Source organism: Scyliorhinus canicula, chromosome 16 (genome assembly GCF_902713615.1).
Source record: "Scyliorhinus canicula chromosome 16, sScyCan1.1, whole genome shotgun sequence".
Taxonomy (NCBI): domain Eukaryota; kingdom Metazoa; phylum Chordata; class Chondrichthyes; order Carcharhiniformes; family Scyliorhinidae; genus Scyliorhinus; species Scyliorhinus canicula.
In genome coordinates this window covers 6,865,697-6,880,315 of record NC_052161.1, presented here as the reverse complement: position 1 = coordinate 6,880,315, position 14,619 = coordinate 6,865,697, and the positions used below count along the sequence as shown (strand labels likewise).

General features: G+C 53.0%; 1 protein-coding gene across 1 annotated transcript in view; it reads right to left on the bottom strand.

Annotated features, from left to right (window-relative positions):
* Positions 1-1,073: 1,073 nt before the first annotated feature.
* hoga1 (4-hydroxy-2-oxoglutarate aldolase 1) overlaps positions 1,074-14,619 on the bottom strand; it is a 36,322-nt gene continuing 22,776 nt past the window's right edge. Inside the window, exons 5-7 of the mRNA XM_038822382.1 lie at positions 12,642-12,738; positions 5,083-5,216; positions 1,074-1,437 (exon numbers count right to left, since the gene is read on the bottom strand). Of these exons, the coding sequence (XP_038678310.1) occupies positions 1,288-1,437; positions 5,083-5,216; positions 12,642-12,738 (381 nt within the window). The 3' untranslated portion in view covers positions 1,074-1,287. The remainder of the gene's footprint in view (positions 1,438-5,082; positions 5,217-12,641; positions 12,739-14,619) is intronic.

Below are 14,619 nucleotides of genomic sequence, written 5' to 3'. Positions count from 1 at the left end.
TGTTCTTTTGAGACGGCACAGGCATAATGGGCTGAATGGCCACTTTCTGTGTTAGGTTAGTGTGCTGGGTCACTTTGTGTTTCTGAAAGGTGTTAAATGGAGAGCAGCCAGGTGTTGTTCAGGTGCTCTGGCAGCATGATCGGGATTAGCCGGTGCGGAATCACTGTTGGGATCATGCTGTGCTGCATAGTGTGCGGTGAGCACACCACCTCTTTTTTAAAAACAGAACTGAAAAGCAGTTTTTCCCTCACCATTACCCCCCTGCCCCCACCCAACCCGGGCCATCTGTTCCCCGATCGAAGTTATTCTTTCACACACCGCTACCCTTCTCAGCCTTAATCAACCACCATATACATTCCCACTGCCTTTCTGTCCACGATATCCTAGTTAACCTCCACCTACGGCTGTCCTCTGTCCAGCCCCACTGCTCCACGCCCCATCACCAGTATAAATCTCATCCGATTTCCGGATCTCCAGCTTTGACAAAGGGTCGTCCAGATTCGAAACGTTAGCTCCCTTCTCTCTCCACAGACGCTGTCAGACATGCTGAGATTGTCCAGCATTTTCTGTTCTTGAAAAGCAGGGCAGCTGTGTTAGGTTTTAACTGGTCGGACCACACTGAAGAGCACCAAATCCAGTCCAGGTCTTCATCTACTGGATTTGAAGGTGCTGGAGAAGGTGAAAAATAGATTTTCGAGAATGGAGAGGTTTTATTCTGGAACTAGAAAAGGGGTGACTTAAAATAAGTCTTTAAAATTATTAAAGGGATTTGATTGAATAGACAGAGAAGATATTTCCCCTTGTGAGAGACCAGAAATGGGCATCATATATATTATATATATAAAATATACATACATGATTATTACAAATAAATCCAAGAGTAGATTCCGGGGAAACGTATTTACCCAAAGCACAGTGAGAGTGGAATTCGCTGCCACATTGAGTAGTTGAGGTGAAGAGCATAGAGACATTCAAGGGGAAGCGAGAGAGGAAATCATAGAAGGAGGTGCAGAGAGGGTGAGAGGGAGTAGGATGGGAGGGCACTGGTGTGGAGCAGAAACAGCAGCACGGACTAGCTGGGCCGAATGGTCTGTTTTTATTCTGTAGAATTGTAAGTAATTAAAAGGTAATTTCAATGCAGCAGTTGCCCAGTTTGTGGATGAAGTTCAGGGCAGGGGTAAGGGGTGATGACATGCACTTTATTAAGGAATCAGCAACAGCCTCATGCAAATTTGGGACGTGACTCCTTCCAAAGCACGGGGCCAATGGCATTTGCTGCGAACGAGGTCAGAGCCAGCCGTTGGACGCAAAGTTGTTCCGCAAGTCCTTTCTCTCCGCCTCAGTCAATGGCAACAGGGGAGCCCGGCAAAGGCCCCCATAATATCCAAACCACCCCATCGCCTCCTTGAGAGCCGCAATGCCAAATTTCTGCGTAACCTGCGGGAGATAACACTTCTCTGTTACGCCTGAACGAGAACTCCTTAATAAAACGTAAATGGAACCGCACAGATAATTTTGAATATATCGGAGTCGTCCTCCATATATTACCACCCCAATTGCCTCGGAGAAGATGGGGGTTAGCTGCCCTCCTGAACGGCTGCATGACCCGCGATGGAGATGCTCGCACGGCGCTAAGGAGGAATTCCAGGGTTTTGACCCAATAATGATCAAAAAAAACAGCAATATAGTTCCAAGTCATGATGGTGTGTGGCTTGGAGGGCAGCTTGCAGGCATGCCTGCCTGCTCTAGTCCTTCTTGATGGTAGGAAGGTTTGGAAGGTGCTGCCTCAGGAGCATTGATGAGTTGCTGCAGTGCATCTTGTAGATGGTACACCCGGCTGCTACTGTGCGTCGGTGGTGGAGGGAGAGAATGTTTTAAGGTGGTTTTAAGGATGGGGTGCCAATAAAGCGGGGCTGCGTTTCCCGGAATGGCGCTGAAATTCTGAAACACTGTCCATCATGGCGAATGGAGAGTATTCCATCACAATCCTAACTTGAGCCTTTCGGGAAGTGAGGTGGCAATGGAGGGGGTCAGCAGGTTAGACACTTGCCGCAGAATAACAAGCTCTGACGGGGATAGATTCAGAGTAAGCTCTGACTTCCTCCGCCCCAACATGGCCGCTGCACATTGATCATGCCTTTATCAGACTGGATGGGCAATGATTGCTGGCCTAACCAGCAAAACCCACATCCTTGAATGAATGAAACAAAAAGCTGTTCTTTACTGTCAATTAAATACTTTTTGAAGTGGTGTTACTATTGTAATGTCCATTTGCACAGAACAAGATCCCACAACAACAACATGATGATGATCAGTCCAATGTTGATTGAGGGATTAGCATTGACTAGAACACACTCTTATGCAAACGGTGCAATGGGATGTATGATGCCAGATTTACCATTTCTTGCCTCCGCCAGTGCAGCGTGGACCACACTGGGAGGGTCAGGCCAGATTTCTCTTGCTCAAGTCCTGGATTGGGTCTTGAACCAACAACCTTTCTGAATCCGAAGGGAGAAATGACGCTGAGCCACAGCTGACACACGAGGCTGGATTTCTGGAACCCGAGGGGAGGGGAGCGGGACCAGAGTTGGGCAGGTGATAAAGGCATTGGCTTGGGAGATTGCCGATACCTTCCTACCTCTGGGCCATTTTCAGAGAGGCTGAGTCAGAGGTGCGGGGGGCTACCTGCCCGAGGGCAGCCAAACAAGGGGCTTAAACCGCACCAACCGGAATTCTGTGGTGGTCTCAACGCATTTAGCAAAAGGAGCAGGACAGAGGGAGTGGTGCTCCAACTCACTTTTTTTTTTAAACGCACCCCTGCCCCAAGCCCACAGCCGAATCACAAATAGCCGTGGCTACAGGCTGCCATGTGGAAAATTAATAATAATCTTTATTGTTGTCACAAGTAGGCTCACATTAACACTGCAATGAAGTTACTGTGAAAATCCCCTAGTCGCCACATTCCGGCGCCTGTTCAGGTACACAGAGGGAGAATTCAGAATGACCAATTCACCTAACAACACGTCTTTCAGGACTTGTGGGAGGAAACCAGAGCACCCGGAGGAAACCCACGCAGACACGGGGAGAAACGGGGAAGGGGGAGACCGATCCAGAGAGCAACGAAAGGCCAGTTAAATGAAGGAACAAAATAAACCTCTCTGTATAATAAAGCAAATTAGCACGGGCGACAAAAATGTGGTGTGTATATATACAACTGTTTATAAATATGAGAAATGACAATAAAAAGATTTTTTTAAAAAGACACGGGGAAATCGTGCAGGCTCCGCACAGACAGTGACCCAAGCCGGGAATCGAACCTGGGACCCTGGAGCTGTGAATTAACAGTGCTAACCACTGTGCTACCGTGCTGCCCACAATGACGTCCCCGCCACAAAGTCAGTCTGGCAGCTGCCGCCATTTTAAATTTCAACCATTTAAAAACGTGTTGAGTGGGCACCTGATTCTTTCGGCTCTCTGTTACCTGCACCAGCCGGCTGCAGGGCTGGAGGACCTGCTGTTGGCTCCTTATGATGGGGAACACCCCCAACCCCTCTCCCAAATATTGCTATCTTTTAATTGGATGGTGAGAAGGCCTTCCGGCCATTTACTGGGTTTTTACTCAATTACCCACCGTCTGTGGTGGGTAAAGTCTTGGAGAGGATTATAAAAGATACGATTTATAATCATCTAGATAGGAATAATATGATTAGGGACAGTCAGCATGGTTTTGTGAAGGGTAGGTCATGCCTCACAAACCTTATCGAGTTCTTTGAGAAGGTGACTGAACAGGTAGATGAGGGTAGAGCAGTTGATGTGGTGTATATGGATTTCAGTAAAGCGTTTGATAAGGTTCCCCACGGTCGGCTATTGCAGAAAATACGGAGGCTGGGGATTGAGGGTGATTTAGAGATGTGGATCAGACATTGGCTAGTTGAAAGAAGACAGAGAGTGGTAGTTGATGGGAAATGTTCAGAATGGAGTTCAGTTACGAGTGGCGTACCACAAGGATCTGTTCTGGGGCCGTTGCTGTTTGTCATTTTTATAAATGACCTAGAGGAGGGCGCAGAAGGATGGGTGAGTAAATTTGCAGACGACACTAAAGTCGGTGGAGTTGTAGACAGTGCGGAAGGATGTTGCAGGTTACAGAAGGACATAAATAAGCTGCAGAGCTGGGCTGAGAGGTGGCAAATGGAGTTTAATGTGGAGAAGTGTGAGGTGATTCACTTTGGAAAGAATAACAGAAATGCGGAATATTTGGCTAATGGTAAAATTCTTGGTAGTGTGGATGAGCAGAGGGATCTCGGTGTCCATGTACATAGATCCCTGAAAGTTGCCACCCAGGTTGATAGGGTTGTGAAGAAGGCCTATGGTGTGTTGGCCTTTATTGATAGAGGGATTGAGTTCCGGAGCCATGAGGTCATGTTGCAGTTGTACAAAACTCTAGTACGGCCGCATTTGGAGTATTGCATACAGTTCTGGTCGCCTCATTATAGGAAGGACGTGGAAGCTTTGGAACGGGTGCAGAGGAGATTTACCAGGATGTTGCCTGGTATGGAGGGAAAATCTTATGAGGAAAGGCTGATGGACTTGAGGTTGTTTTCGTTAGAGAGAAGAAGGTTAAGAGGTGACTTAATAGAGGCATACAAAATGATCAGAGGGTTAGATAGGGTGGACAGCGAGAGCCTTCTCCCGCGGATGGAGGTGGCTAGCACGAGGGGACATAGCCTTAAATTGAGGGGTAATAGATATAGGACAGAGGTCAGAGGTGGGTTTTTTACGCAAAGAGTGGTGAGGCCGTGGAATGCCCTACCTGCAACAGTAGTGAACTCGCCAACATTGAGGGCATTTAAAAATTTATTGGATAAGCATATGGATGATAAGGGCATAGTGTAGGTTAGATGGCCTTTAGATTTTTTCCATGTCGGTGCAACATCGAGGGCCGAAGGGCCTGTACTGCGCTGTATCGTTCTATGTTCTATGTTCTATTGCATGGTGCATTTCACATGGAAACGATTCGGATCTCAGCCCAACAATGAGAATCTGGCCCCTGTTTTCCTCTGGGAAGGTCAAAGCTGTACTTACCGCTGTGTTGGGCTCAATCAGCCTGTATTGGAGTTCCCGAGCTTCCTCCCACTGCCCTCCGACACAAAGCTTGGCCAAGTTGCACAGAGGCTCTCCCAGCACGTTAGCCAGAGCGCACACGCCACCCACCGCTCCTTGGAGAAACCAGAGACATAAAAATCAGTGCGGTGTGGGAGGAATGAATTTAGCAATCTGCCCAGCAGCTTCCACCAGGTCTGCCCAGCAGCTTCCACCAGGTCCGCCCAGCAGCTTCCACCACCTCCACCCAGCAGCTTCCAGCAGCTTCCACCACCTCCGCCCAGCAGCTTCCAGCAGCTTCCACCACCTCCGCCAAGCAGCTTCCACCAGGTCCGCCCAGCAGCTTCTCCCACCTCCGCCCAGCAGCTTCCAGCAGCTTCCACCACCTCAGCACAGCAGCTTCCCCCACCTCCCTCCGCCCAGCAGCTTCTCCCACCTCCGCCCAGCAGCTTCTCCCACCTCCGACCAGCAGCTTCCAGCAGCTTCCACCACCTCAGCACAGCAGCTTACCCCACCTCCCTCCACCCAGCAGCTTCCACCAGGTCTGCCCAGCAGCTTCCACCACCTCCACCCAGCAGCTTCCCCCACCTCCCTCCACCCAGCAGCTTCCACCACCTCCTCCCAGCAGCTTCCCCCACCTTCCTCCGCCCAGCAGCTTCCACCACCTCCACCCAGCAGCTTCCCCATCTCCCTCCGCCCAGCAGCTTCCACCATCTCCGCCCAGCAGCTTCCCCCACCTCCCTCCTCCCAGCAGCTCTCACCACCTCCGCCCAGCAGCTTCCACCACCTCCGCCCAGCAGCTTCCACCACCTCCGTCCGCCCAGCAGCTTCCACCTCCCTCTGCCCAGCAGCTTCCACCACCTCCGCCCAGCAGGTTCCACCAGGTCCGCCCAGCAGCTTCCACCACCTCCGCCCAGCAGCTTCCCCATCTCCCTCCGCCCAGCAGCTTCCACCATCTCCGCCCAGCAGCTTCCCCCACCTCCCTCCTCCCAGCAGCTCTCACCACCTCCTCCCAGCAGCTCTCACCACCTCCGCCCAGCAGCTTCCACCACCTCCGCCCAGCAGCTTCCACCACCTCCGTCCGCCCAGCAGCTTCCACCTCCCTCTGCCCAGCAGCTTCCACCACCTCCGCCCAGCAGGTTCCACCAGGTCCGCCCAGCAGCTTCCACCACCTCCGCCCAGCAGCTTCCCCCACCTCCCTCCGCCCAGCAGCTTCCACCACCTCCGCCCAGCAGCTTCCCCCACCTCCGCCCAGCAGCTTCCACCACCTCCGCCCAGCAGCTTCCCCCACCTCCCTCCGCCCAACAGCTTCCCCCACCTCCCTCCTCCCAGCAGCTTCCACCACCTCCTCCCAGCAGCTTCCCCCAACTCCGCCCAGCAGCTTCCACCCCCTTCCGCCCAGCAGCTTCCACCACATTCGCCCAGCAGCTTCCACCACCTCCCTCTGCCGCAGCAGCTTCCAGCAGCTTCCCCCACCTCCCTCCGCCCAGCAGCTTCCACCACCTCCGCCCAGCAGCTTCCACCACCTCCCTCTGCCCAGCAGCTTCCACCACCTCCTCCCAGCAGCTTCCCCCACCTCCCTCCGCCCAGCAGCTTCCACCTCCCTCCGCCCAGCAGCTTCCCCCACCTCCGCCCAGCAGCTTCCCCCACCTCCCTCCGCCCAGCAGCTTCCACCACCTCCCTCTGCCCAGCAGCTTCCAGCAGCTTCCCCCACCTCCCTCCACCCAGCAGCTTCCACCACCTCCGCCCAGCAGCTTCCACCACCTCCCTCCGCCCAGCAGCTTCCCCCACCTCCGCCCAGCAGCTTCCCCCACCTCCCTCCGCCCAGCAGCTCTCACCACCTCCGCCCAGCAGCTTCCACCACCTCCCTCCGCACAGCAGCTTCCCCCACCTCCCTCCGCCCAGCAGCTTCCAGCAGCTTCCCCCACCACCTCCGCCCAGCAGCTACCACCACCTCCCTCCGCCCAGCAGCTTCCAGCAGCTTCCCCCACCACCTCCGCCCAGCAGCTTCCACCACCTCCTCCCAGCAGCTTCCACCTCCCTCTGCCCAGCAGCTTCCACCACCTCCTCCCAGCAGCTTCCACCACCTCCCTCCGCCCAGCAGCTTCCACCACCTCCTCCCAGCAGTTTCCACCACCTCCGCCCAGCAGCTTCCACCACCTCCGCCCAGCAGCTTCCACCTCCCTCCGCCCAGCAGCTTCCACCAGGTCCGCACAGCAGCTTCCACCACCTCCCTCTGCCCAGCAGCTTCCAGCAGCTTCCACCACCTCCGCCCAGCAGCTTCCACCACCTCCTCCCAGCAGCTTCCACCACCTCCCTCCGCCCAGCAGCTTCCCCCACCTCCCTCCGCCCAGCAGCTTCCCCCACCTCCGCCCAGCAGCTTCCACCACCTCCTCCCAGCAGCTTCCACCTCCCTCCGCCCAGCAGCTTCCCCCACCTCCCTCCGCCCAGCAGCTTCCACCACCTCCGCCCAGCAGCTTCCCCCACCTCCGCCCAGCAGCTTCCACCACCTCCGCCCAGCAGCTTCCCCCACCTCCCTCCGCCCAACAGCTTCCCCCACCTCCCTCCTCCCAGCAGCTTCCACCACCTCCTCCCAGCAGCTTCCCCCACCTCCGCCCAGCAGCTTCCACCCCCTTCCGCCCAGCAGCTTCCACCACCTTCGCCCAGCAGCTTCCACCACCTCCCTCTGCCGCAGCAGCTTCCAGCAGCTTCCCCCACCTCCCTCCGCCCAGCAGCTTCCACCACCTCCGCCCAGCAGCTTCCACCACCTCCCTCTGCCCAGCAGCTTCCACCACCTCCTCCCAGCAGCTTCCCCCACCTCCCTCCGTCCAGCAGCTTCCACCTCCCTCCGCCCAGCAGCTTCCCCCACCTCCGCCCAGCAGCTCCCCCCACCTCCCTCCGCCCAGCAGCTTCCACCACCTCCCTCTGCCCAGCAGCTTCCAGCAGCTTCCCCCACCTCCCTCCGCCCAGCAGCTTCCACCACCTCCGCCCAGCAGCTTCCACCACCTCCCTCCGCCCAGCAGCTTCCCCCACCTCCGCCCAGCAGCTTCCCCCACCTCCCTCCGCCCAGCAGCTCTCACCACCTCCGCCCAGCAGCTTCCACCACCTCCCTCCGCACAGCAGCTTCCCCCACCTCCCTCCGCCCAGCAGCTTCCAGCAGCTTCCCCCACCACCTCCGCCCAGCAGCTACCACCACCTCCCTCCGCCCAGCAGCTTCCAGCAGCTTCCCCCACCACCTCCGCCCAGCAGCTTCCACCACCTCCTCCCAGCAGCTTCCACCTCCCTCTGCCCAGCAGCTTCCACCACCTCCTCCCAGCAGCTTCCACCACCTCCCTCCGCCCAGCAGCTTCCACCACCTCCTCCCAGCAGTTTCCACCACCTCCGCCCAGCAGCTTCCACCACCTCCGCCCAGCAGCTTCCACCTCCCTCCGCCCAGCAGCTTCCACCAGGTCCGCACAGCAGCTTCCACCACCTCCCTCTGCCCAGCAGCTTCCACCACCTCCGCCCAGCAGCTTCTACCACCTCTCCCAGCAGCTTCCACCACCTCCCTCCGCCCAGCAGCTTCCCCCACCTCCCTCCGCCCAGCAGCTTCCCCCACCTCCGCCCAGCAGCTTCCACCACCTCCTCCCAGCAGCTTCCACCTCCCTCCGCCCAGCAGCTTCCACCACCTCCCTCCGCCCAGCAGCTTCCATCACCTCGTGCCAGCTGTGGCTGCCACCCCAGTTTCTGAAGCTGAAGCTCACGCCTTCGTACCCCGCTCCAGAGGCTTGAGGCCACAATCCTCATGAACACTTCTCGTGTAAGCGCCGAGGGAGCGCTGCCCTTTTGGAGGCACTGACGTTTGAATGAGGCACCACATCACCCTCCATCTGCCCTCTCAAGGGGTTGCCGAACATTGACAAAAAAAAAGCAGGACCTCTCTCTGGATTCCTGCCCAATATTCATCCCTCGAGCAACATTGTCTAAACAGGTCGGTCTTTATCGCATTGCTGTTACAGACCGTGCTGTGGGCAAACTGGTGCAACTATTTTTCTTTCAGAACGCTTTTGCAATTGAAGTGAATTGGCACTATTGTATAATCTAATAGCAGGCTGGAAGAGACAGGCTGATTTGAACATTACAAAATTACCTCAGTTTGAATCCAGCACCGGCTATAATTATTCAAGTGAAATGGGTTTGGGGTCTCAACTCAATTAGCAAAAATCCCACAAGAACACCATCTTAGAGCAGGCGAAGGAGTCAGGGAGATTCAGGGAGGGAATTAATGGAATCACAGAACTTACAGTGCAGAAGGAGGCCATTCAGCCCATCAAGTCTACACCGGCCCTTGGAAAGAGCACCCCACCCAAGCCCATGCCTTCACCCCCTATCCCCGCAACCCAGCAACCACACCCAGCCCTTTTGGACACTAAGGGGCAATTTATCGTGGCCACTCCACCTAACCTGCACATCTTTGGACTGTGGGAGGAAACCGGAGCACCCGGAGGAAACCCACGCAGACACGGGGAGAACGTGCACAGACAGTGACCCAAGCTGGGAATCGAACCTGGGACCCTGGAGCTGTGAAGCAACAGTGCTAACCACTGTGCTATGTGCTGCCCCAATATTGAAGTGAGAACATTTGGAGTCACACATAGGCCAAGATCATAGATTTCTCTCCCTGTAGGATATTAGTGAACCAGATGGGTTTTATGACAATCGACAGTGGCTTCACGATTACCATCATCGAGACTAGCTTTCAATTCCACATTTTATTCATTGAATTCAAATCCATCCAGCTGCTGTGGTGGGATTTGAACCCATGTCCCCAGAGCTTTTCAGCTTTGGTCTCTGGATTAATAAACCAGGGACATTATTACTGGGCCACCACCTTCCAGCGCTTAGGGTGGAGGCTGCTGAAAGCATGGCACCAACGATGGGACAATTGAAATAGGCGATGCCTAAGAGAGCTCAATTGGAGGATCGCAGCTATCTGGGCGGATTGTTGGAGGTTCCAGAGACAGGGAGAGGGAAGGCCACGGAAGGACTGAAAACAAGGATGAGAATAAGCTTGTTGCACATTTGCAGCTTTTTGATGGCGTTAATTGTCACCACCTCCTGCACCGGCACGTCTGTCCATCGGCACATGCAAGGCTTAATAGAATATTCTGGAAATGACCTGTGTGGTGGTAGAATGTTCCTCTCTCTCTCTGAAACAACCTCCCCTTCCATGTGAAGCCTCTTTGAATCTGCCCCATTCTCCTGCTTTTTCCCTCTATGGTGCAGACTGACCTGTTGTTGAGCCTTTCATATCTTTACCTTGTCGCGATAGGGATGATCTGCCCCTCACTAAAAGGAAATCTGAACCCTCAGCAGATGAGCCCCAGTCTGACAAGCGTATTGTCCCAGTCAAATTCTCCTTCTACCACCATCCCTGGAACCAGCTCCCCTCCACTCCGCGGCAGGCAGCGAGGGACGAGCCCAGCAAGAGGCCAGTTAATCCGATTTATAAAAAGGAAAGGAAATCCCATTTCACTGAACCCTGACGCCAGCTGTTGCCTCACGTTGAGTCCCTCACGAGGAGAGAGAGAGAGAGAGGGTAACTTCTCAGAAACTTACATTTCATTGGGCAGCACGGTGGCACAGTGGTTATCACTGATGCCTCACAGCACCAGGGATCTGGGTTCAATTCCAGCCTTGGGTGACTGTGTGCGTGGAGTTTGCACATTCTCCTCGTGTGTGCGTGGGTTTCCTCCGGCTGCTCCGGTTTCCTCTGTTATGGGCCAGGGTTTGGAGAACAGCAAAGTGTCTCATGGAGTTCACTTGACCCACACCTTTGAATAGATTTTGGTTATGGGGAGCACAAGGGCCCACTCCAGGTGTGATGCAGCAGAGATTTAAAGTATTTTTAAAACAAACAATGTTTCTTCTATGACTCCAGCTAACATTTTATAAACCCACAGTAAATATCTTACCAACTACTAACACTGATAAGCCCTCAAAAAGATACAATACTCTATAGGTAACCCTTAGTAACTTTCCTCACAACAGCCATAAGCCAAAATACTTTTTAACAAAGACAGCAGGTTTAAATTCTTTACAGAAACACGTATTACTTTTAGATCATCGAATGATCTAAACACCTTGTTTGACATACAGAGAGAGGCCAGGATACATCTGCTTGGTTTGAATGCAGCTCTCCAACAGAATGTAACAAAACTAAAACACAGCCAAATAGAGCTTCCCGCTCAAAACAAAAGTAAAAAGCAGAATCGCATTCCAGCTCCACCCACACAATGACATCACTGCAGCCATTTGATAAAACACACTTTTCTTCAAGGGACTCTCACATGACACCTCCCACGGTCCAAAGATGTGCAGGTTCGGTGGACTGGCCATGATCAAATCGTGGGGTTCCGGGATAGGGCGGGGGAGTGGGGTTTAGGTAGACTGCTCTTTCGAAAGGTCGGTGTGGACTCGATGGGCTGAATGGCCTCCTACTGTACTGCAAGAATGTTTTTTTTTCAAATATTTCTTTATTCTCCTCCTTTTTCACATTTTCTCCCAAATTTACACCCACCAACAATAAACAATAATCAGTAACAAATATGTCAATCCCCATAACAATAACAACGATCCCCTCCTCCCACCAAACCCCAAACATTAGCCCGCATGTTAACATAAACAAATGACAAAAAGGAATCAGGAATCACCCATAGTCACCATCAACACACACAGCCCCCCTCCCCCAACCCTCCCACCCATCCCCCCCCCCCAACTAATGTTCGATGTTATCCAGTTCTTGAAAGTGCATGATGAATAATGCCCATGAATTGTAGAACCCCTCCATCCTTCCCCTCAGTTCAAACTTAACCTTCTTAAGAGTCAAGAATTCCAACAGGTCCCCCCGCCACGCCAGGGCACAGGGTGGAGAGGTTGCTCTCCATCCCAGCAGGATCCGCCTTTGGGCGATCAATGAGGCGAAGGCTACGATATCTGCCTCCGTGCCCGTTTCCATCCCCGGCTGGTCCCACACCCCGAATATGGCCTCCCGAGGGCCCGGGTCCAGTTTCACGTGCACCACTTTAGAAATCACCCTAAACACCTCCTCCCAGTAATCCTCTAGCTTTGGACAGGACCAAAACATATGAACGTGATTAGCAGCTCCCCCCCCCCCCCCCCCCCCCCCCCCCGCAACGTTCACACACATCTGCTACCCCCTCAAAGAGCTGGCTCATCCTCTCCCTCGTGAGGTGTGCTCTGTATACCACCTTCAGCTGTATCAGCCCCAACCTCGCGCACGAGGTGGAGGCATTCACTCTCCGGGGCACCTCACACCACAGCGTACTGCAGGAATTCTGTGACACCTCAGACCTGCAGAGCTGGTCCTTTGCTTCCCCATTTCCCGAGGGACAATCGAAAAAACACGCAATAAGTGAGACGGATCTGATAACTCTTTCAAAGAACAAGCACGATGGGCCAAATGGCCTCATTTTGGGCACTTCACTTGTATTAACCAGCACATGTCTGGTTTCCTCTCACCACACTGGGCTGCTACTTACCTACTGAATAAGCTGCAAGGAGGTACCCTGCCGATCCAGCCAGCACTTGGAAATCCTGGTTCTTGGTTTTGTGAACGATCAGTGCAATTCTTGTAATCTGAGGAAGGTGAATGAATGATAAAAGTGTCTATTGCCAGTCAGTCAGTGAGTTAGAGATGTGGCATGGCTTACAACAGGACTCACAGTAAACAGTGTCTCTTTTAATAATAGAGTCCTTACAAACCACAGTGAATAAAATCACGACAGAAACTACAGCAACATCTCCCAATAAAAGCAGGATTATTTCTCTGGCAAAATGCAGTTCGTGGAAGATAGTTACTTAATACAAACGATGTAGTTAAAATCGATCCCAGCTATTTACAGCCGGTTGGTTCCCAGGAGTGATTGGCAGGGGGGGAATTACCCCAATCGTCTACATTCAGGGCAGCATTTGCAGCGTCTCAAACTGCCTGCCCTCCTCTGCCACCTGTGGGAAAGAGCGAGGGATGCAGCTCAAAGGTCTGAGGGATTGAAACACTTTGGGCTGGATTCTTCCACCCCACCCGCCTCAGGAAGGCCAAGGGCGAGATGCGGACAATGGAGAAGTCCACTGACCTCGGGCGGGATTCTCCGATCGCCGGGCGGACGCGGCCGGAGAATCCCGCCCTCTGTGTAACCGGCTGTGATTCAGTGTGTCGCACTCTTGCCTTCAAATCAGGAAGTTTTGGAATCAAGCCCCCCTCCAGAGAGCGGAATACAAAGACAATTGATTTACATGTACTAGGAACATAGGATCAGGAATAGGCCATTCAGCCCATCGAGCCTGCTCCGCCATTCAATACGATCGTGGCTGATTGAACACTTTGATGCCTTTTACACACTATCCCCATAACCCTTTACATTATTGTTAATCAGAAATCTATCAATCTCTACATTAAACATAATGAGTGAGCTTCCACAGCCCCCTGATGTAGAGAATTTCAAAGATTCACAACCCTCTGTGTCAAGAAATGTCGCCTCATCTGGGGCAACACGGTAGCACAAGTGGCTAGCACTGTGACTTCACAGCGCCAGGGTCCCGGGTTTGATTCCCTGCTGGGTCACTGCCTGTGCGGAGTCTGCACGTTCTTCCGTGTCTGCGTGGGTTTCCTCCGGGTGCTCCGGTTTCCTCCCACAGTCCAAAGACGTGCAGGTCAGGTGGATTGGCCATGATAAATTGCCCTTAGTGTCCAAAAAAAAAAGGTTAGGAGGGGTTATTGGGTTACGGGGATAGGGTGGAAGTGAGGGCTTAAGTGGGTCAGTGCAGACTCGATGGGCCGAATGGCCTCCTTCTGCACTGTATTTTCTATGTTCACTCACTAATTCTTTCCAAATCCTCCTGTAGCCGCTGTACATTGTCCTCACGACACACATTTCCCGCCTATCTTCGTATCATCCCCAAACTTGGAAATATTACATTTGGTCCCAACATCTAAATCGTTGACATATATTGTGAACAGCTGGGGCCCAAGTCATGATCCTTGCGGTACCCCACTAGCCACAGCCTGGCGAAGCGAGAATAACCCATTTATTCCTACTCTCTGCTTTCTGTCTGTTTTCCAATCCTCACTCCTTAACAGTATGTTGCCTCCTATTTCACATACTTTTGTTTTGCTAATTAACCTCCCCTGGGGGATTTTATCAGAATTTCTGAAAATCCAAATATACTAAATCCATCGACTCTCCTTGTCAATTTTGTAACATCTTCAATAAAGTCCCAACAAGTTTATCAAACATGATTTCCCATTCGTAAAACTATGCTGACTCTGCCCAATTGGATCACATGTCAATTTATCACACCCTTTACAATAGATTCTCTACCACTTTCTCCATTTTCTCCACCACTGATGTAAGACCAACAGTCTGTAGATCAGAGGCATCGACTATTTTCTTAAATGGGAAAAGGCTTCACAAATCAGAAGCACAAAGGTTCTTAGGAGTCATAGTTAAGGATTCTCTT